Source organism: Eleutherodactylus coqui, chromosome 1 (genome assembly GCF_035609145.1).
Source record: "Eleutherodactylus coqui strain aEleCoq1 chromosome 1, aEleCoq1.hap1, whole genome shotgun sequence".
Lineage (NCBI taxonomy): Eukaryota > Metazoa > Chordata > Amphibia > Anura > Eleutherodactylidae > Eleutherodactylus > Eleutherodactylus coqui.
In genome coordinates, this window is record NC_089837.1 from 58,300,161 (window position 1) to 58,323,586 (window position 23,426).

The following is a 23,426-nucleotide window of genomic DNA, read 5'->3' on the forward strand; positions in this document are numbered from 1 at the left end:
GCGTAGCATTATAGACTCATAATTGACATTTTATTATTGAGTATGCAGACGCTAGTCATGTCTGATCTTATGTAGTTCGTACAAGTAATCCCATTGGTGACAAAATAATTTATGGGATTAAGTCTCTTATAAATAGAGAGTCGCAGATCCTGATTGTACCCTGTGGCTCTATGTGTTCGTTAACACTGCTCCTGATGAATCGCGTGACCGAGGAAACGCGTTGAGCACTGTATATATAGAGAACAGAACCAAAAAAGGAGATCATCTGTCTCTTTTCATTAATCTAATAATTCTCAAAGGATCATAGACACTTTATTTACTCAATTCCTGTATATCTAGTAACCAGTGTAAGTGAGTGCATAAACATCATCAGGTGCGCTCTTACTCACAGAAACGGATGTGGAACTAACCCATAGATCCACAAAAGAGTCTATAAACACTTCACAACTGATTGTCCTTAGTAAAAAGTTGGTGAAGATGACCCATGCGATATACAGTGAATAATGAAATGCATCATCTGCATACGTAATTAATAGTTCTTTTACTAAAGCCTTCTCTCCTTACTAAGATTTTTTAAGCATATTATTAAAGGTTAAGTTTTATATAAAAAAGAAATAAAACTAGGATTTCAGTCTGTGACAAAAGGGTTTCCACAATAGGACCTCATCTGGAGCGAAGTCATATGTGGATTTACATATTTTATTTATTTGATCAGTGATTTGTTTCCAAAAGGGTTTTATCGCTGGGCATTGCCAACAGATATATAATAAAGAGCCTCTGTCAACATCACATCTCCAGCATCTATTGGTCAGTGAGTGGTTGGCTTTATATAGGGAGTCAGGTGTTTTGTAACATCTGGTGGAAATTTTGAAAGAATTTTCTTGAATTCGGACACACTTAGAGAAACCATGTGAGTTATTAAAGACCATCTGAACCTCATTCTCATTTAGAGAGATTTTTAGTTCTCTTTCCCATTCCCTAATGAACCACAGTTTCTCTGAGGTCTGTTTAAGAAGTAAACCTTTGTACAAGAGAGACATATTTTTCTTCGGCAGAGCAGTAAAGGATAGATAGGTCTTGAACCTGTCTGCAAAATTAGTACTAAGAAGCCCAGTAACACCTCTTCATGTCTGCAAAATTAGTACTAAGAAGCCCAGTAACACCTCTTTGTGTCTGCAGTATTAGGACTAAGAAACCCCAAAACACCTCTTCCTGTCTGCGGAGTTGGTAACTTTTGACAACTCTATCAGGTCCAGAGCTCTCAGCTCAGATGCCACAATGTCCCTAATGCCTCTGATTTCCATATGTAGATGAGGTGGGGTACCTGTCTGTACAATCACTCTACAATTGATTCATTGATAAATACATATTTGCTAAATGTATATCATTAGATCCAAACAGGAAATTTACTCCAAGAATCTTCTCAGTCTGTCTTTAAGAAAACACAGTAGTTTCCTACCTGCTGCATGTTGGCTGACTGTCAACACTGTCATTTTAGCTTCTGTTTAGATTGCAATTGGCATACAAAGGCTGCAATAAATCCTGCTGAAAGGCCGAGCTCTGTACATACACACACCCTCAGGCTACGCTCTTACACAGGCAATTGACTCCCAGCCGCAGCAAACGGATTATATCAGCATTAGCAGAGTAAATGTTCTGCTTTGACGTCTGACAGAATCTCATAAATAATATTGAAAACGTGTCCAAATAATATATAGAATTAACAATACTCAATTAAAGGAGCTTAGCTATAAGGGGTGCAGAGGTGGTACCTGCATTTAGGTCATAGTGCCTTAGAACACAACGAAAAACCTTTATTTCAATAGGATTTAATTAAAATGTTGCACTGTTGGTCTTCTGCAGCTTCCACATATCACTGTATATAGACACTGCAGTTTAATGGCTCGTTAGCATGGGCCAAGAATCCCACGTCTCTCGTTTGTCCGACAGGACAAGCTGATGATGTCATCATCAGCTCATGTCCAATCGGGCAGGAGAGAAAAAGGATGAAAGCTAAAGCTACAGAGGAAAATCATTCAAAAGAGTGAAACTGAATAATAATTGTTCAGCTAAAACTCGAGCCAATGACTGAACAATGACCGAGGTTCATACTCATCCTTCAGTTTGATAAGAATCAGCACAGACTCGTTCACTTGTCGGGCAGTTTATAGACATAGGAATGTGAAACACTGAACGATTAGTGCAGTCTAAACCGGCTGGTCAGGCAAACGGGAGTCATGAGATTCTCAGCCCATGGAAAACGGCCATCAGTCATTGACCCGAAAAGAGCCTAACCACAATACCAGACCCATACTAAGGATAAGTGCGGCTCTGTTTTGGATATAATGCGGCCATGTTTTTCTTATCCATTTGACTATTATACTAAAATAAGGTACCTGGAGCGAAGTATCAGTGGAGCAGGATACATCTTCTTTCACAAATGTTGGATATGCTTGTGTGTGACGGGTCGGACACATCTGATGACTAGGCAGGTTCCGGCCATAGAAAGTAGACTGGATGCTGATGGTTGTTTTATGAGGACATCGAAGAGAAACATATTCTCCATCACAAGCCCGTAATGTGTAATTCCTCAATATTCTAGAAATGTAGCCTGCACAAGACAAAAAAACAATTTACATTATAATTTACCACAAAGTTTTAAAAAAGTATGGACAATTTAGGGAAATCTCACAAATTTGCCTACTCCCTATTTCAGATCTTTATTAGCCTCATTAACTCTTTCATGACCACGGACCATTGATGCGCTTGCATTAAGGTCACACTCTGCAGTTCCAGTATTCCCACTTTCAAAAAATCATAACTTTTTATTTTTTAGGGGACATATCTACATGAGGGCTTGTTTTTCGTATTCTTATGTATTTCCACCTGCTGAATTTAAAAAATCACCATAAAATGACCGATAAGTTCTTGTTTTGGAGATACAGTGACATGTCATTTTTTTAGAGTTTACATTTTTATTTTGTGGGAGTTTTCACACCTCTCAACTGACATAAGACAATGTTCTCCATATGATTGTAATGTTTGCAGGTTATAAACATGATAAATGTTGCTATGGCTGAGTTTCATATTGTTTCTGTTTTTCTTTTTTTCAGAATTTCTGGTTTTGGAGTGCTTTTGAAGGGTAAAATTTGCTATATCAAAATGCCACAAAAATGTGTGAATTTAGTGAATAAATTTTCTTACATTTGTGGGGAAATAATATCTTCGTCACAGAAATACAATCTGACGCCTCTTGTGAAGACTGACAATCATCATTATTTTGGTATGAAGGTATGGGACCAGGATAAGTCATGGGCTCCTCATATATGTTGCAACTCTTGTTCAGTTAAACTACGAGAATGGCTGAAAAATAAAAACACATCTCTGGCTTTTGCTGGTCCTATGGTTTGGCCGGAACCTACAAACCATACAGCTGACTGCTATTTCTGCTTGACTTCGCCTGTAAAGGTTGGATTGTCAATGAAGAAAACAGGAACAGTTCAATACCCGAATCTTCCGTCTGCTATTCAACCTATTCCACATTCAGATAGTGTTCCAGTTCCTACTCCACCCCAACATTATGAGCTTAAAGTAGAAAATGAAGAAAGTGTGGAAAAAGAAGAACCCAACAAGCCTTCCACATCCCATAACCATGACTTTGAGGTAAAAGATGATACACCACACAGACCGAGTCAAGCAGAATAGAGTGGTCTCATTGGAGACCTTGACTTGTCAAAGGAGAAGGTGCAACTTCTAGGGTCAAGACTACAGCAATGGAATCTTTTCCAATGTCAGGGTCTCGCAGTACAGAAAACATCACAGGGATCGGCTTCCTTTTTTTGAGAAGAAAAACAATCTGGTTGTTTGCTGCAACGTTAATGACTTGATGAAATTTTTGAATTTGAACCATGATCCAACTGAATGGAGGCTACTCATAGACTCCTCCAAGCTTCGTTTGAAAGCTTGGAGCTTTCACAACAGCAACCGTCTTCCTTCTATTCCTATTGGTCATGCAGTTCACATGAAGGAGACTTATGCAAACATGACAGCCCTCCTCGACTCAATCAAATATGCTGAACACAAGTGGAAAATCTAAAAGTCATCGCTGTACTCTTAGGAATGCAACTGGGGTACACTAAATACTGTTGCTTTTTTTGTATGTGGGACAGCAGGGATAGGAAATCACATTACATTCAAGTGGACTGGCCTGCAAGAAATCTTGACTCTACCGAGAAAAATGTCGTTGCCGAGCCGCTCGTGGACCCAAAAGATGTTCTTCTTCCCCCCCTTCATATAAAGCTGGGTTTAATGAAACATTTTGTGAAAGGTAAGAACCCGGAAGGACAGGCATTTATGTACTTATGAGACAAATTTCCTAGATTGAGTGATGCAAAGGTTAAGGAAGGTATGTTTGTTGGACCACAAATTCGACAACTTGTAAAGGATCCTGCGTTTAACCAAGTTTTGGAGGGAAAAGAAAAGGAAGCTTGGTGAGCCTTAACCCTTTGCAATCCAATGTCGGGCCTGCCCCGACATCATCATTTTCCTCCACAGCTTTGATGTCGGGACAGGCCCGACATTGCAGTGCAGGGGTGCATCTGCTCCCGATCATCAGACACATCGGGTGCAGATACACTCCTGCACTGGTCCTCATTGAGGACCCCCGAGGAGAAGGCAAAATGAGTTTTTAACCCTTTCTTCCTTCTCCTTTACACATTACATAGTGCTCAATTAGTGCTATATAATGCACAAAGATTTATTTGGAGCTGGGGAGAATGGATGAGAAAAAATAAATGGATTGGAAAGGGTTAAAGGGAGTTATTCACGGATTCTTAGGCAACAAAAGATGATGACTACACTCAGTTGGTGACAGAACTTCTGGAAAAAATACCATCAACTCGGATTCAACATGTCCCTTAAAATCCATTTTCTTCACCTAGACTTTTTCCCTCCTAGTTGTGGAGCTGTCAGTGATGAACACGGAGAAAGATTCCACCAGGATATTTCTGTAATGGTACAAAGATATCAGGGCCGTTGGAACGAAGCAATGCTTGCGGATTACTGCTGGTCTATGAGTAGTGATGCTCCGGAACTCACTTACAAGAGGCAAGCCAAAAGAAGACGATCTCATGAAGTCACCATATGATTCTCTTCACAGCGAACCACCTGCCAGGAATTCTTCCATCAATTTAGAACTCTTAGGGCTCTTTTCCAAAACGCAACGCAATGCTCCATAAACGCAATTGCATTGCGTTGTGTTTTTAACATTAGAAAGTTCCATTGACAATCGCGTGAAAAAAAACGCAGCGATAAAAAAAGGCTAGTGGAAAGGCACCCTTAGAATGTAACTGGGATTAAAAAAAATTTCAAATGCACTTTCAAATCAGCTCATCTCTAAAAAGCGCAAAAAAGGAGGCTCCAATTCCAAAAAGTGTGGAAGTCTCTAATAAAGTGGTCATTCAGTGTATATTAAATTTTATTGAGGTAAAAAAAAATAAAATTGTGCCCAAGAGTGGAAAAGTAACAGAAGAACAAGAAGCGCACTGTAATGTTATGTAGGAAAAAGCACATTTTCCCCAGATAAAAGAAGCTATTCTAGCGTGCGACTGGACAGAGGATTCCAGCAGATAAGAGCTGGCAGGATTCCCCGGCTTTCATTCATAAGATTAAGACGAGCTCAGTTTCTGCTGGTTGAATATAACCTTCATTCTTCAGATTAAGACGGCAATAACTAATTACTTGGCTCTCGTCGCTTTAATCTTTTACTACTAAACCTGAACCAAGTGCAATACAAAGGAGAAGTGAGCAGCTCTAGCGCGCCTTCCAACCTGTTTGTCAATACAAACTCTAAACTGATGTCCCTATTGAACTCTTAGGGACCTTTCACACAGGACCGAATATTCTGCAACTGTGCTGCAGAACATGATGTCCTGCAGGATATTCAACCCCCAAATCCCCACTGCTAACGTGCAGATTTTGGTGCAGAATTGAAAATAGGAGAATCCTGCCAGCAATTCTGCATCACAATCTGCAGTTAGCAGTAGGGATTTTGGTGCAGAATTTAGGGATAGCATATCCCGCAATGCAGCTGCGGAATATTTTGTCCCTTGAGAAAGGCCCTTCAAAGTTGCTTTCCTGGGAAATGAAGAGCATATTGTTTTTTTGACAGCTGCCAAGAATGTAAAGAATCCCTGAAGTCCAGTGTATATAAATCTGCCATTGAAGAATGAAAAACAAGGGTTCACATAATAAAACTAGTGGTCTTCAAACTGCGGCAAAACTACAATTCCCAGCATGGCCTGACAGCTGCAGACTGTAAAATAAATCTTACAGACATCTTCCCTGTTTCCCCAAAAATAAGACAGGGTCTTATATTAATTTTTGCTCCAAAAGTCTTTGCTTTTTTACATGTATAGCTGCCTGGACACTATTTAAATTGACTTTTTTTATTAACTGTAACTAGGGCTTATTTTTGAGACTGGGATGTGGCTTCCTGCAGCTATAAAGGGGGACCAATGCTCTGCTCTCCCTTCTACAACTAAGCAGCTCACAGCTGCCGTGGAAAGCGGCAGTGCTGCTGCAGGAGAAATGAGCTGGGGGATCAATAGCCTGCAGAACAGAAGCCTTTGGAGCAGCAGAACGATCTGAAGGGAACTCAGAGGCCTCTGAACAGAGAGAAGCTGTTGTTGGAGAGCAAAGGCATGCAGAGAAGACAGAGGATTTACAAGTGCCAGACTGCTGTGTGAGGACATCTGGAGCAATAGCCTGCAGGGACAACTAGTTGGCAGGCTGAGCTGTAGAAGTTGCAAAAGGGATGCTGGAACTTCACAGTGGACTGCTTAAATCTGCCAAGGGGCTGCAACAAAGGCAGAAAGTGCATCCACCTATGACAGTGAAAGAGAGAGCTCAATGCTGCACTACTGGACCAATGGAACAAGTCCCCCAGGAGGACAGCAAGGATCAGAGCCACAATGGATTGTAAGTGAGATCGGTCTCATTAAAAGTCAAACACAGTGCGTACTCCTAGTGACTGTCACAGACTAGCAGGCCTGCTATTAGGGTAACAAGACAATGCTAGTTATTGGTGATATTTATTAGAGAAGGAAGGCTTGGGCAATTGGTAACAAGCTCTGAATTAGGACCGCCTATTATATCGAGCCTGATTATTTCTGAATATCAGTGTTTGAGTATCTGCAATCTGCAAGATTCCCGAGAAATGATCTTTAATTGGAAGATTAATGAAACTGTCTAAAAGAAAAACTCTCTTAGTTGCCCATAGAATTTGACATGGGTCAATTCAAACTCGGAATGAAGAATCTTTTATGTTATCATTCGTCATTGGTTGACTGCACATCTCCCTGTTTACAAGGGAAAATATATGACCAACCACAGAGAATGTTAATGCTTGCATAAAAGATACAATTAGCCAATAAACAAGTGTTTGCTCATTCATTGGCTACTCATCTGGCCTTTTTACAGAGCCCGACAATTAAGCAAACAAACATTGTGGTGAATGTTCTTGCCTGATAGTCAGGCCATGTAAAAGACCACTTAGAGCCCTTTCACACTAAATGAGAATCGTTCAGATTCTTGCTGGACCACTGGAATCTGAATTATAATTGTTCTGTGTAAATGCTGGCAGCAACTGAATGATAATTCGTCCATCCTTTAGTTTCTTCAGGCAAAAATTAAATGATGATTGGCCTGTGGCCTAAGAATGACTACCTGTTTACTGTGAATTGAGGCAGGCAGCCAGAGTGGTCCACTCCACCTCCATTCACTGAGTGACCCTCGCTCCTGTGTGAAAGCGCAGGAGCAATAATCACTGGAAGAGTGTTGGGAGCTGAAGTGTAAAAGACCCCTAAGATGTCCACCCTTTTCCTCAGTACATCCACCCTCTAAATCAAATTGCAACTTCATGGGAACCTGTGTTTTCAGTTTTAGCGCCTGGGCTAGTTATACATGTGATACCCTGAATGGTAAGTAATCATAGCGGACTGTGCCTAGATTAGGGCTATAAAGTACAAACACAGTAGTGCCACCTTGCAATTATTCCCCACTATTTAATGCATAAATACCAATGGTCATGCCACACACAGTTATGACATATATACAAAAATGGCCATTATACACAGAATTATCAGTGGTTAGCACTGTTGCCTAGTAGCACTTGGGTCCTGGGTTCATATACCACCAAGGACAGTATGTGCATGGAGTTTGTATGCTCTTCATTGGTTTCCTCTGGGTATTCCATTCTTTTCCCCCACATTCCAAAAAAAACATACTAATAGGCATACTTCGACTGTGAGCCCCAATGTGGACATCAAGTGACGTACAACACTACAGAATTTGAATAAAAATGTGTACAATAAATAATTATTGTTCCATCCACATAGTTCTAGAAATCCAGAAGTGTCTCTCCATTGTTGCCTATAGATGGCTAACCTGTAAGTCAATATCAGGTCCTTGAAAATTAATTTCAGATATCTGCCAAACCAAGGATATCTAGATGTAGGCTGCATTGTTTTGGAACCTTGGCTACTTTTAAATACAGAATACAGTTCTGGTTGGTGTCTCTGGATAGAGTGATGTTTCAAGACTCTCTAACTGGTCGACATTGACTTACAGGGTAGCCACCTGAAGGTGGAACTTAGGAGACAGCTTTGTTCCTAAAGAAGAGCTGTTTTGCATAGTTGTTTGCCATGAAACATTTAACTAAAGACTCCCTACAATGGTGACTCTCCCCAAGAAGAATTAGTACCTTTTGAGAGCTATTCAACCTTGGACAGTTGTTTAGTATGGGGTTGGTAAGCCAAGATGAGCATTAAGACACCTAGAAGCCACATTATGGCAAGCCTTGGTATAGACTGTGGCCACCAGTAAAGCAGAATAACTCTCTTGTATCTAACCCTAACTTTTATGTTCTTAAAGACTTATTTTATGTTCTTTTAGACTTATTTAATAATGAACAGGACGGACCATCTTAGGTGGAGGAAGAAGATTATCAGTCCAATCAGCTGAGAGATAAGATGTCTTCTCTTTTCTGTAGCCAATTTGTTAAAGAGTTTCCAGCCGATGTAGGAAGATTTAAGTCCTATTCTTTGTAACACAAAGAGCCTTGAATGGACCCCAGACGCAGACTCTCAGCCGTCAGTATCTGCATGTACTAAAATGTAGGATTCGCTCCGATCGTCTTTCCAACACCTGTCACTCTCCCTCCAGTGAATGGGGCCTATTGTATTAGTGCTGCTCCCTGCGGATTTACCTGGAGAAATACAAAACCATTGCACCTTTGGTGATGCCACCAGTACAAGAGCTTACTGTTCATGGACCTGAGGGGAGAGAGCAGTGAAAGCCCACCATATCAATATAAGATGGAGATTGTGAGCTAGATATACAGAGATTAATTATCAATAAGCTGAATATATGAACTGTGTATCATAAAGGATGTGTAGACACTGTGATATTGTCAAGAGCGACTACAACAATTTTCAAGGTTTTGATTTCATCGAGAGATTTTAATTTTTTCATTGGCGAGACTGTAAAAGATCTTGAGTTTATGCAAGGAGTCATTGTTTATAAAGCATTATTTCGGGGAAACATATATGTAAGTGGTTATTTTGTAGTAAGTTAATTGGGAATACAAAAAAAGTGTTTGCTGTCATGCAAAATGTGCATAATAAATTTATTTTAACATTTAAAAAATTGTTTAGATTCTTTTGCTTTTTCCATTAACCCCTTAAAATACAGCTTACCGTATATATACTTGAGTATTAGCTGACCCGAGTATAAGCCGAGTCAATATGTTTTACCACAAAAAATTGGTAAAACTTATTGACTCGAGTATAAGCCTAGCAATACTCGGATATATAGTAGGTAAAAAAAAAACAATACTCACCTATCAGCCGGCGTCTGTGTCCCCGGCGCGATGCTCTCCCCGGCGGTGCAGCCAGCTGCTGCAGTCTTCTCCCTGCTGGCTTGCTTTTGAAATCCCCGCCGTCAGCACTGTGGTTGGATCGAGCGCTGGCAAATCACAGCCGGCGCTCGATAAACCAATCTCAGCCATTCAGAATGACATCACTGACCAATAAGAGAGCCCAGCACAGTGTGCATGAGGCACTAAGAAAATTACTGCAGCCATTTTCGACAGCTGAAAATGGGGCCCAACAGGAGGAGCGGCAGTTTAAAGTCTGTTACTAGCTTTGGAAGCAAGCAGCCATGTTTTCCTAATTCTGGACAAGCCTTTTGACAATGTCTCATCTATCATCCCACACAGATTTCCAGAGTTTACAACCCTAGAAGGAACTTTTTCCATTTGCTCACCGTTGCCAAATTTCAAAAAAAGTTGAGTTCGGTCTGAATTAGTTCAAACTGAACAGGAACTTCACCAATGCCACTAAAACTGGTGTAGAACACTGTCTTCGAGCCATAAAAACCCTAGAGAGCGCTAAGTCACCTAAGTACTTTTGGACTGTTTTTAAGGCAAGGTTAATGTAGAAAAAGCTAAAAAAAAGGAAGAAGACGGAAAAAAGGAGGAAAAAGAAGACAGAAAATGTTACTTTTTCTTCTTCTCCTTTTTCTTTTCCTTTTTTTACTTCTTTGTGGATTCAGCCAAGACGAATCACACAAGGGTTGGAGTTCAGACCAAATCGAACTTTTAGCAGAGTTAGACCCAAAACAGGGTTCTACTGCTTTGGTTTACTCAACATTTCTTAGGGCTCATGTCAATGGGCATATATGTAAAATGCTGTGGGTCTCCCCACAGTGTTTTACCCATTTTGCTTCCATACGCTCTTACGGCAGATAGCCGGCAGAGGCAATGTATGGCTGCATATGGCACTGCACTTGCCCATGCATCACACGCACACGAACATGCACAGTGAGACATGCACAGTGTTTCAGAGCAGGGATGTGTATGAAAACGCTGCCCATACTCAATGTAATGCGTATGAATAGTATATCATACACACACTGTGTCTGAACAAAACTATAACATAGTGGGAATAATGGAGACCTGGTTGGACAAAAGCTGTTACCAGGCGGTTAACTTACAGGGTTACAGTTTGTTCAGAAGGCTGGCCCGGCCTACCTCCTCCCCCTGCAGAGAGAGACAGCGTATATCGGCTGGGCGTGAAAATCTGGCCGATCTGCGCACGTTGGAATACGCCCTCAGTTGGGGGATTGGGCAGAAAAGGGACAAATTAGATTTAACACTGATAAATGAAAGGCAATGCACATGGGCAGAGGAAAAATGTTACCATTACACACTAAATGGGAAACCACTGGCCAAAATTGACATGAAAGAGACTAGAGGATTTTAGGAAACAGTAAACATACCTGGAGCAACCAATGTCAAGTAGCTGCTGTCAAGTCAAATTGGATCATGAAGTGCATCAAAATAGGGGCCTTCCTCTTTACAAATCACTGGTCAGATCGCACATGGAATATTGTGGACAGTTTGGCGCACCGGTACTCAAGAAGGACAAATCAAAGATGTGCAACGAAAGTCATAAATGCCATATCCAGAGAGCTTATCAAAATTGAGGTTATTTAGTGGAAAAACTATGGCTGGGGGGCGACCTAATAACTATGTATAAATATATCAGGGGACAATACAGAGATCTCTCCCATCATCTATTTATATCCAGGACTGTGACTGTAACAAGGGGGCGCCCTCTACATCTAGAAGAAATAAGGTTTCTACCAACATAGAAGGTTTTTTTTTACTTTCTTAAGAGCAGTGAGACTATGGAACTCTCTGCCTGAGTGTCAATGACGAACTCACTAAAAGAGTTTAAGAGATGCCTGGACACCATTCTTGAACATTACAATAATACATGTTGTAGACGCATGTTACTTCAGAAGGGTTGGTGATCCAGACATTATTCTGATTATCAGATTTGGAGTCAGAAGGAATTTTTTCTCCCTTAACCCTTTCCAGTCCAATGTCGGGCCTGCCCCGACATCATCATTTTCCTCCACAGCTCCGATGTCGGGGCAGGCCCGACACTGCAGTGCAGGAGTGGATCTGCACCCGATCGTCAGGCACATCGGGTGCAGATGCACTCCTTTACTGGTCGTCATCGAGGACCCCCGAGGAGAAGGCAGAAAGGGTTTTTAACCCTTTCTGCCCACTTCTTTATACATTACATAGCGCTCAATTAGCGCTATGCAATGCATAGATTCCGGCCGGCGATCATGTGACCGCCGGTGTTACCTGACCCCCGGCGGTCACATGAACGCCGAGCCGGGAGCCTGCACCGTGCAAGGACCTGCTTACCTGACCAGCGTCTTGTGCATTCTCCTTCTGTCTCCCGACCCGGCGATCATGTGACCGCCAGGTGTCACCTGACCCCAGCGGTCACATGATCGCCGAGCCGGGAGGCAGAAGGAGAATGCACAAGACGCCGGTCAGGTAAGCAGGTCCCTCCCTGCACCCTCCTGAACTCTGTCAGATCAGGAGGGTGCAGGGAAAATGTATTTTTTCTCACCTGTTCTCCCAGCTCCAATTTATTTGGAGCTGGGGAGAATGGGTGAGAAAAAATAAATGGATTGGAAAGGGTTAAGGGCTTAGTCAGACGAGAGTTTTGGGGTTTTTTTGGCGCTCCATGCATTATCAAAATGCGCGTGACCAAAGCTTTGTGCGCATTGCTTTCAATGGGGCCAGCATTGCTTTCCTGCCTGCCCCATTAAAAGCAATGGGATTCAGGCAACCTCACAGTAATTTTCAGGGAAGGGCTTGAAATATAAATCCTGCTCTGAAAATCTTCTCTAGGTGTAGAAAAAAACAAAACATTACTCACCTAGTCGCGATTCCGGGCTCCGGCGTGTCTTCTCTCTTGCATGCCAGCACTGAACTAAAGCACTTTCTTCTGGCCGAGGATTTAAAAATCCCCGCTTCTTAAAAGTGCTGGTCTGATTGCCTGAGCGCTCAGCCAATCACAGGCAACACTCAGCCATTCATTGAATGACAGCTGAGCACTGCCTGTGATTGGTCACAGCGCTCAGCCAATCGGAGGCCACGCTCAGCCATTTATTGATGAGGGGACTCCCCGCGGAGATTCAATATGCACAGCACGGACCTTGCCGACACACGCATGTCCTATCTTTTGCAGGTGCAAAGATTTTGCGCCTGTAAAAAAATGGACATGTGAACACCGCATAGGGAACCAATGGTTTTATCAGATGTGCTTGTTTTTGTGCACATAGGTGCATGCAAAAAACAATTGTCTGACTTTACCCTAAATGGGGAAAATTGGCTTGTACCTCATGGTTTTTTTTTTGGCCTTTCTCTGGTTCAACAATGAGGGTAATAGGCTGAACTAGATGTAGATATGTCTTTTTTCAGCTTAACATACTATGTTACTATGTTGCTCCATATGTAGATACAAAAGTTCTACTACTGTATATCACAATAATAACTGGAAGAACCAGCAGAGATATGACATCACGCTTCAAAGTATAGAAACAATATGCTTACCAGCAGCACACAGTTATAACCCTCCAGGGTAGGACAAATATCATGCAAAAGCCACTAATGGAACTTGAACCTTCATTCCATAGTTTAGTCCATAGAAAATAAGCAGGCAAGGGGCAGCATATATCAGCTGCAAAAAGGTTAAGATAGTTTTTATTCCTCCATGTCCAAAATAAAATGCTACGTTTCGACCACACAGGGTCTTTGTCAAACTTAAAAAATACAGGACTGTGTCATATAATAAAAGACATACCCCCTCATAGAAGGACATCCCACAAGTATCACAGGTGAAATAAATACAATAAAACAAACATAGAAAAGTAATTAGAAAACCATAACTCCATAAAAGGATAGCCTCGGGTCAGATGTGATCCATCCATGTGCCTTCACCATTCTTGATTAATACTGGCATCCCTATCAACTTATTGCACATGTGAAGGAACCACACCAATCATCACAGTATTACCCTTTGCCAGTTTCTCAACAATGGATCTGTGCATGTCCAAGGACTCGGTCCTTGCGGTACCACGCAGCATATCAGTTGCACTGACACCCGTCCTCACCACTGGCATTGCGCATGTTCGAGAGGGGACACAATTCACGCAATATGATGTAGCATACTTGCTGCTTAAGCATTGCAGTTACCAAGGAAATCCTGACTCTAAAGCTTCACAGCCCTTGGTCTACCATCCTCATTACTGCATCTACACAGATCTCAAGTTTTATATCACAATGAGTAATATCATGGTGACTCCACATGTGGTAATGGACCCACCACCTAAACCTAACATTATAATAGAAGCTAGTTATAAAAGGACTATGGTGACCCTCCATATGATAATCCTCCATATATGATCTTACCAGCCATGAATTAATTTGGGATAAAAATCTTTATTAAGTACATATACATAATCAACCCCATTGTACAAAAAACAATACTTACATATAACCCATGGCAATCATGGTTAAGGATAACGCCATTCAATTGTCAATAGGAAATAAAGTTTAATGCAGGTGGCACTAATAAACTCAATGTTAGTGCCACCTACAGCATGATATATATCACCTATTAATTACTACTTAATATTTCAGGTTCAGACTATGTCCCTACAACGGTCTAGCTCTTAACCCCAAGAAGTAGGGCAGACCTTAGAAAAGATTTTTTATATCTATTTTATGAAGGGTAAGAATTTAACCCAAAATACTAAAGGGCTTTACAAACTAAATCAAGCGGTAAAGAAAGAGCGATTACGTTTCTCTCTAAACAATCAGGATGTTCTTAACCATAATCCAAATCACAACCACTTCAAGTATATAAAGTATTTTTATTACATTTTTCAATTATCGAAACACCGAGCAACTCTCAAAGCATTGACCATATGATCAAATTCATATCTAATCTGTGAGGCAAAGTGGAAGGAAACATCTGGGTCCCGAAACCATGATAGATCTAGAAAATAAACTGTATGAAAAACAATATGAAATATACCTACATAGAACAAATCACCAATACAGTATGACTAACCTCAAGGATATATTCTTGTTCTATATATGAGGCATATAGTGGTAATCAAGATTTAAGCCCCTAGGAGCTAGTGTATCCAAGATGAAGATCCACTCCCCTCACTAATATGGGAACATGATCTATAACTCTGTACTTCAGTTGACTAATGGAATGATTCTTTTCAAGGAAATGTTTTGATACTGGCAACTCTCTGTTCTTGGATCATACGGTGTTTTTATGCTTAACCATACGTGTTCTTATATGCATGGTAGTCACACCAGCATATCCAAAACCACACGGACAAGTGATCAAATACACGAGGTAGGATGAGGAACAGGTCTATCTCTCCCTTACCATATATTTTCTACCAGTCAATGGATGTCTAAAACTGTCTCCCTTCAGCACATTGCTGCAGCAAGAACAGTTTAGGCATGGAAAGTTACCTTTTTTAGATGGGGCCAATGTACTTTTGTATCAGGTTTTTTTCACTATTAAACAAAGAATGCACTAATTTGTCCCTAAAGTTGGGTCCTCTTTTATAGGCCATCATTGGGGTGGTCAAAAATTCAGGTAGATTATTACACCCCTTTGCTTAATGTCGGCCAATGTTTTATCTTTGCAATTTTATTGATCAAGGGTCCAAAGGTAGAGACAAATGGAATCCTCCTGCTTCCCTGTGTCAACAGTTCATCCTGTGTCAGCAATTTCTCTTTGCCAACCGTGTCATCTATCAAACACTTTGGATACCCCCTAGCTAAGAATTTCAAGCACATCTGCTCCAGGCCCAACGATCTCATCATTCACTATCCGCCTGACTCGTAAAAGTTGACTATCACTCTTCTAGGATTGGGACTATCATACAATCAAATGCTATTTCTGTCATTTGGTTTTACATATTTGGATACTAACACATCCAGAAACTGTATTTTTTTCTAGAATAAGTCAGCGTGAATTGTAGTTCAGAATATGTCTCATTTAGTGAGGTCTAAAATGCCAAAAGGTCCAATTCTGAGCCCTCCCACACTAAAAATATCATCAATGAAGCCCACCATCCTCTAACGTTATTCCAGTAGGGGGAGGCATATACATAATCTTCCTAAAACATACGTATATAAATGCTTGGCGTAGTTCCCACGCATGCGCAGTAAGTTGGTAGGGATGCCGGTATTAATCAAGAATGTTGAAGGCACATGAATGGATCACCTCTGACCCGAGGCTATCCTTTTATGGAGTTATGGTATTCTAATTACTTTTCTGTGTTTGTTTAATTGTACCATATTTATTTCACCTGTGATACTTGTGGGATGTCCTTGTATGAGGGGGTGTTAACTTATGGTGATTGGTACATGGCAGTATGTCTTTGTTTATATAAAGGTGACACAGTGCTGTATTTTTTAAGCTTGGCAAAGACCCTGTGTGGTCGAAATCTAGCATTTTATTTTGGACATGGAGGAATAAAAAACTGATCTGAACTTTCTGCACCTGATATATGCTGCCACTTGCCTGCTTTTTCTCTATGACATCAGGCTTCTTCAGGAATGAGAAATATGTTTAGAGAAGAATAGTGGAGAGAGGGAGAGGACACAATGGCCCTTCAAACACTTCAATCTCACGTGTTTGATTAGCAGAGAACAAACATGTCCCATTCATGCCTCAACCAGGTAGAAAGATAATACCTTGTGCTGCTCTTTTCATCTAGACAGCATTAAACGCCCATATGTCAGCACTGACACAGAGTCCTTCTCTCTGGAGGCACCAAAACCTCACGTCAAATCAAGAATATACATCTGAAGGAAAATCTGAAGCAAAAATGTTGCACAATTAAAGGGAACCTGCCCGGTCCCCACAGCACCATAGTCTAAGTTACAGGGCTGTTAGTGGATGTGAGAGGGAGCTGGCTGATGCAATTTTTATACTCACCGGCTCCTGTGATTTAGCAGTAGAGATGAGCGAGCATGCTCGGATAAAGCAGTTACTCGAGCGAGCATCGTTTCTCTCGAGTAACTGCTTACTGGTCCGAGCAGGCTAGGAGGGTGGTGGGGGTGAGTTGGGGTGGCGGGGGGTAGCGCGGGGGGGAGGGGGGGGGAGAGCCGGGCGTTCTGAGTGGGGAACAGCTGGATGCAGAAGACAAGCGGCCCCGCTTGTCTTCTGCATCCTTCGCTCGGAGTGCAAGGTGATGGTCAACGTTTGAGCGATCACCTTGCACTGTAAATGACACAATGATTATTACTTAAAAGTCACTCAAAAGGCATCTTTTGAGCAATAATCGTTGTGTCTAAATGGGCCTTTAAAGTTAAATTTGAATTGGGGTGCAACGAACCAATAGGCGAAACATGCCCTAAATGGGCGTACACTATGGTCATCTCTGCATCATAAATTTCTTCCTCAGCCATTTGTGTGACAACTCCCTTTCAGGATAATCTCAGCATTGGCAACACCTAAACACACTTCAGCATTATTTGCATTCCAGAAGAACCATCTGCACCTGTTTCTTCCCTTCATACAATCATATCAAGTTTCTCTATTTATCTTGTTTTTCTTCTTGCTGTAAGTCGTGATGTCCAAAGACACTGATATATTCACTTTACATTGACTTTTTTCCATTTTATTGTTACAATTGATGGACAATATCTATTTGTATATATATACCCCTATCAAGGTATCGAAACACTCATCATTTTGTGGGTCAATTTTATATTTCTGATCAGCTCAGTTATTGAATGGCAACTAGAAATTACATTCCCTTGGTTTTCCAGCTAAAATGAATTCTATAAATCTGATTACTAGGACAGTTAAAGATGTAACAAATCATGGTTAAGAGGGGCCCCCCAGAGTAATAGAAGATGATTCGGAGGCTCATACCTAGTAATTAGCCACAAATATAATATGGCCTCCAAAGTCCATTAGAAGATAATCCCAATTATAAGTGACGTCAGAGATAATCACTGATCACTAGGGTCTATTTTTTATGGGGCGAGTCACAAATATAGCCTAATAGACCTTATTGATGATATGTGCAAAGATAACAACAAAATATACAATGCAATTAAAAAGTTGATATCTTTATAGATGAAGGGTGGACCTCAGAATGATTTCCTCTCGGTAAAGGACTGGCTATGGCACTGTCATCTGCATTCAGTTCTGCACCAATGTTTCCTTGTTCTAAAGACCAAGTTAATGTCTTCAGCATTCTACGGGGTACGCAATGCTTGATAAAGCACTGTAAGAGGGGCCTTACAAGGGACAACTGTAGTATGCAAATCGCTCAATATAAGAGACAATTGTTCCATGCAAACACGGTCAACAGCTGGTCGACAAGCAAGAATATTTTCACTAGTCACTTCATTTCAACTCACCTACAAATAGTCACTGGTTTATTGTTCATATAGTTGTCATCAGGTGTAAATAGGCAATCATTTGTCTTTCAACAACTAGACAATAACTGTGCATGGCTGTATTCCCGCGATATAAAAGTGCCTGCCCGGCCAATATAGCTCTGGGCATTTTTATGTCCTGGAACTATCTTTTGGGCCATAATACGTCGGCCACTGCATGGGCTCCTATGGGAGCCAATGACAGCGTCCGGAGAAGGGAGGTGGGAGGGAGTTTAGCAGCATGGCTGCTAAACTCCCTCCCTTTACTCTCCTCCCCTCCGCTGATTGCAATAGAGGGGGGTGAGAGGGGGCGAAGCTAAGCTCCACCCTGTCCTGCCTCCTCCCATTGCTGGCTGCTGACAAGGGGCAGGGATGGAGCAGGAGCTTAGCTCCACCCACGCCCAGCCTCCTACAATTGAAAACAGCCAGAGAGGAGGAGAGAGGAGGTGAGCCGGCGAGGTGGAGGGAAGGGGCAGCGGCATGGTGGCCTCCGGGTATATGCACCGGGGCCCATGATGTCTGAATGGGCACACAAACATTAGATTTGTGCGCCCATTCACGAGTTTTTATGCCTGAGATGGTAGCGTATATCGTCCGGCCCTCAAAACGGATGATATACGCTCATATGAAAGAGCCCTGAATCTGATGGCCAGGATCTCAGGACTATAGTTTTGCTCTGCTATTTCTTTCCATAGAAGAGGTGGTCTGTTTCTATGACAACAAACAGTAAAGAACCAGATGGCAAAGGAATCAATATCTGCAGAACGGAGCATTTGGAAAATATATATCTCATGGAGAACGGAGCATTTGGAAAATATATATCTCATGGATGAGGGTATTGCTTCTCAACATATTGAAATAGGATTAATACCCCTTTAACGCGTGTTAGCGCTCATGCCCACAGGCGTATGCATAAAACACTGCTGGTCTTCCCGCAGTGTTTGACCCATTTTGCAAACATACACTCTGCCAGCAGAAAACTGCGTGTGGTATGTCTGTACCGTGCACACCCGTGTATCACACGCACACAGACATGCGCAGTGTGACTCTTTTTAAAATTATTTTATTAAATTCCTCGCTCTGTTTCAGCGCAGGAATTTGTAAGAAATCCTGCCCATATGCTGTATGGACAGCATATCATATGCAGCTTAAACAAATGTGTAGGGCTCACTGTTTGGTATGCAGAAAAATAGAGCATGCTGCGATCTATGTCTAGTGCGTATATACACGCAGTGTCTTCACACACATGTGCACAGATCAATGAAAGTCTATTGACTTTTATAGACTCCATTCACCACGTATCACATGTACGTGCAAGGCACGCATAATACACAATGAGATCACGGTCATGAACATGAGCCTTGAGGTGTTAATTTTATTTCACACAGGCTGTAGAAAATGAGATTAAGACATCTTGTAAATTCTACACAGAAATTCAGGGCCGGTATTGCTTCTCATTGAAGAAACACACTGGTGTATGAAGGCTTAATTTCAGAGAATACTCCATTGGCTAACAGTATGCAAATTAGCTCTCCTACTTAATGAGAATCAGTACCATAATAAATAAACTGCCTGAAAGCAAAACAAGCTTTTGTAATTGCATCCATGATTTCTATCAAGAGCTATTGTGTCAAGAAGCAGACATATTTTCTTCTAATGGTATATCATTTTTCTCATTGATGCTGACCACCTCTTCTTATAAGGAGCATCTTGTAAGATGACTTTGTGGGACCTTGGGGCTTAGTACGCAATGTAAGCAAGCCTACATGTAAAGCAATGTTAATGCTGACCCTTAAATTTCATCAGATGTTCTTTCTTGAGAAGTCGAATGGATTACTTGGAGATAGTTTTCAATTCTTTGAAGTTACTGTAAGCATTTAGCTGGGGCTTTGCTTCCAGCAGATGTGACTATTCATGAGGCTTTAAATGAGATTACTTCTATCAGCAGGTGGTCTCCTGGGCTCCCTGATCTGCTTCTACAAGAGGAAATCTTCACAAAACCTAAAATTATCTCCTGACACAGGAGATAAGCTAATAGGCATCATACAGGTCATTGACAACATTATACTACAAAAGGGATGATGACAGCCCCATAATTCAAGTTTATCATCATAAAGTCCCCTTACAACGTCAAGCAACTTTTTGCATGTTCAGATTTTTCCATATTAAGAAATTCATTCAACGAGGATTAGTAATTTAATGCAATACCTTATGGCTGAGGCATAATTTGGGGGAAGGGGATTTGGAGAAGTGATTAAAGTTTGGTTTCAGAAATCTTGACTCTCCCACCCTGAATGCTTAGCTCAACAGGATTATGTAGTGGAAATATTGTGGTTTTGAAAGTAGTAAGGGCAGTGGCATAACATGAGGCTCTGGGGCAACAATACAAAATTTGTAATAGGGCTTCCACCAAGCATGTGTGGCATTTATAATGCTGGAGTCTTATTATGTGATAGAGGGGTCTTTGGTCTCCCTCAGGCGCCAGGGTGCTGGTGCAACTGCTACTTATGCAATCCCTATAGATATGCTCCTGAGTAAGGAATTAAAGAAGTCAGATATCTAAATGTGGGCTGTAATTCCATGATGAATTTGAGGATATTTCATTGCAATTTTTATGAATGACATGATTGCAATGTGTTTTAATTGAAAGTGCCTATTTCTTCCCATAACAGAGCCAATCTTATCCATGGGTTGTGCCTGGAATTCACTTTAGAGGCCCTTTTACACGCAAAGATAATCTTTCAAACAACTGAAAGACTGAGAGATCTAGAGATCTATTTGCTTAAAGTGTTAATGGCCATTAACACTTTATCATCGTCATTTGCATGTGAAAGGACCTGCAGGAGTTGTTTGCAGAGCCTAGCATGTTTTTAAACCCCCCCCCCCCCCAGCTGTGCAAACAGCTGCGGGCACATTCTATTGTTCTCCTTGCAGCTCGTGTAAACATGCCGCGGGGAGAACATCCTGCAGTCTTTTGAAAGATGAGCGAAATACATTCAAATGGAATATATTTTGTCAGTCTTTCAGTGGCTGAACAATGGACCTTAAGTGAACTAAAATCCATAGTTCAAATGAAAAGTGCACGATGTCCGCATTTACATATAATGATTATCGCTCATTATCGGCCATTTGGTCGAACTTTTGAGTGATAATCATTGTGTGTAAAAGGGCCTTAATGTAGTGTGGCTGAATGCAGTATCAGACAGAAACAATAGACAAGTGTAAAAGAAAACAATGAAGAAACAGTCCTTGTATCACATAAATCCAAGTACCTCAAGGTTGGATTTCAGAAAGGCAGATTTTAATGGACTCAGAAAGAGGGTAGGAAAACTCCAATGGCTGGATGTTCTTAAGAACAAAAGTGTCCAAGAAGGTTGAGAATATTGTGAAATTAGATTTTCAAAGCACAATCATTAACAATCCCTAAAAGAATGAAGACTGGGAAGCATTCAAAGAGACCAGGATGGATGAACACAGAACTTGCACACATGTTAAAAAGGAAGACAAATATGTTTATCAAATGGAAATAGGGGGGAATATCTAAAGAAAAATATAATGTGGTCTGCAGAAACTGTAGGGCAACTGTCAGAAAAGTTAAAGCTAATAATGAATTGAGGCTTGCAAGCGAAAAGGATTTGGGGGGGGAATGTCGAAAGCAAAAGAAAAGTCAATGATGCTATAGGATGTTTACAGAATGAAAATGGGGCTAAGAAGGCCGAACTTTTAAATTCCTTTTTTTGTATCTGTTTTCTCTCATAAAGTAGATGCAACATCAACTGATCTTCTCTGTTCTATTGGGGGGATAAAAGAAAGCAGGCTATCTATAAGCAGAGAGATGGTGAGGGAATACCACAAGGCTCTGTCCTAGGCCCAGTGTTGTTCAACATTTTATAAATAATCTGGAGGAGGGAACTGATAGGAAACTGATCAAATTTGCATATGACACAACGCTAGGAGGGATATCTAACACTAGGGAAGAGAAAGAGAGTATTCAAAAAGATCTAGAAAAGCTTGTACAGTGGGTGGCGACTCACAGAATGGTATTTAACAAGGAGTAATGCAAAGTCCTACATCTGGGCAAGAAAAATGAAGAAAGCACATACAGAATGGGAGGAATTGAGCTTAGCTGCAGCAATATCTGTCTCAATGTCAGATGCCACAGGCACCTTCAATTTTTCAAGGAACTGTGTGGTATCCCTAATATAGGAAGCTGATTCTACGGCAAATTCACGCAGTACTTTATCCAAAAATTTGGAAATGTTGGAAAATAGGTAATCACGCCCTAACACAATCGGGCGGCCTGGGGGGGGTTTTAACATCTTTATGGATCTTCGGCAAAGTATAAATTATAGGCACTCTTGGGAGTGCCACATCTAGGTATTTAGCTAGCGCTTGGTCAATGATACCATCTGTAGTGGCTTCATTGAGTATCACACTTAGTTCTTCTTTAAAGCATGCTGTTGGATCACTCTCAAGTTCTTCATAGACCTCAGCTTCTGCCAGTTGCCTATATATTTCTCGCTCATATTGCACGGTGTTCATTATAACAACTGCCCCTCCCTTGTCCGCAGCTCTCACCGTTATACTCTTGTCCTCTGGCAATGTCTTCATCGCATTCCTCTCTTCTCTGGATAGATTATATTATCTAGCCTGGCTTTAGTCCTCAAATATTTAGCTCTCAGCTTTCTAATATCTTTCTCCACCAATTCTATATACGTCTCAACTGGACAATTGTTCGCAGGAGGTTGATAGTGGCTTTTGTTGCGCATTCCAACCCCACCGAGGGTAAACCCATCACGTGGGTTGGACTGCGCAACAACACCACCCCTCACTGGATTGGAAGAAAAATGAGCCCTAAGCCGCAAATTTCTGAAAAACCTTTTCAGCTCCAGGTCAACCTGAAACCAATCTACCACATTAACAGGGCAAAAAGACAAACCCTTGGTTAATACTGCAATTTCAGACTTGTCAAGAGTTCTAGAGGATATATTCACCACTAGATCGGATGTGGAGACCTCTTAGATGGACTGTGTGTCGCTCCTGTACAGTTATGCGTGAAGGGGCAGCGGAT

The 23,426-nt window shown here is 41.3% G+C and overlaps 1 protein-coding gene across 1 annotated transcript in view; it reads right to left on the reverse strand.

Annotated features, from left to right (window-relative positions):
• Positions 1-23,426, reverse strand: part of EVA1A (eva-1 homolog A, regulator of programmed cell death) — an 814,688-nt gene that overhangs the window by 718,409 nt on the left and 72,853 nt on the right. The window contains exon 2 of the mRNA XM_066594304.1: positions 2,397-2,611. Coding sequence (XP_066450401.1) covers positions 2,397-2,611 — 215 coding nt within the window. The remainder of the gene's footprint in view (positions 1-2,396; positions 2,612-23,426) is intronic.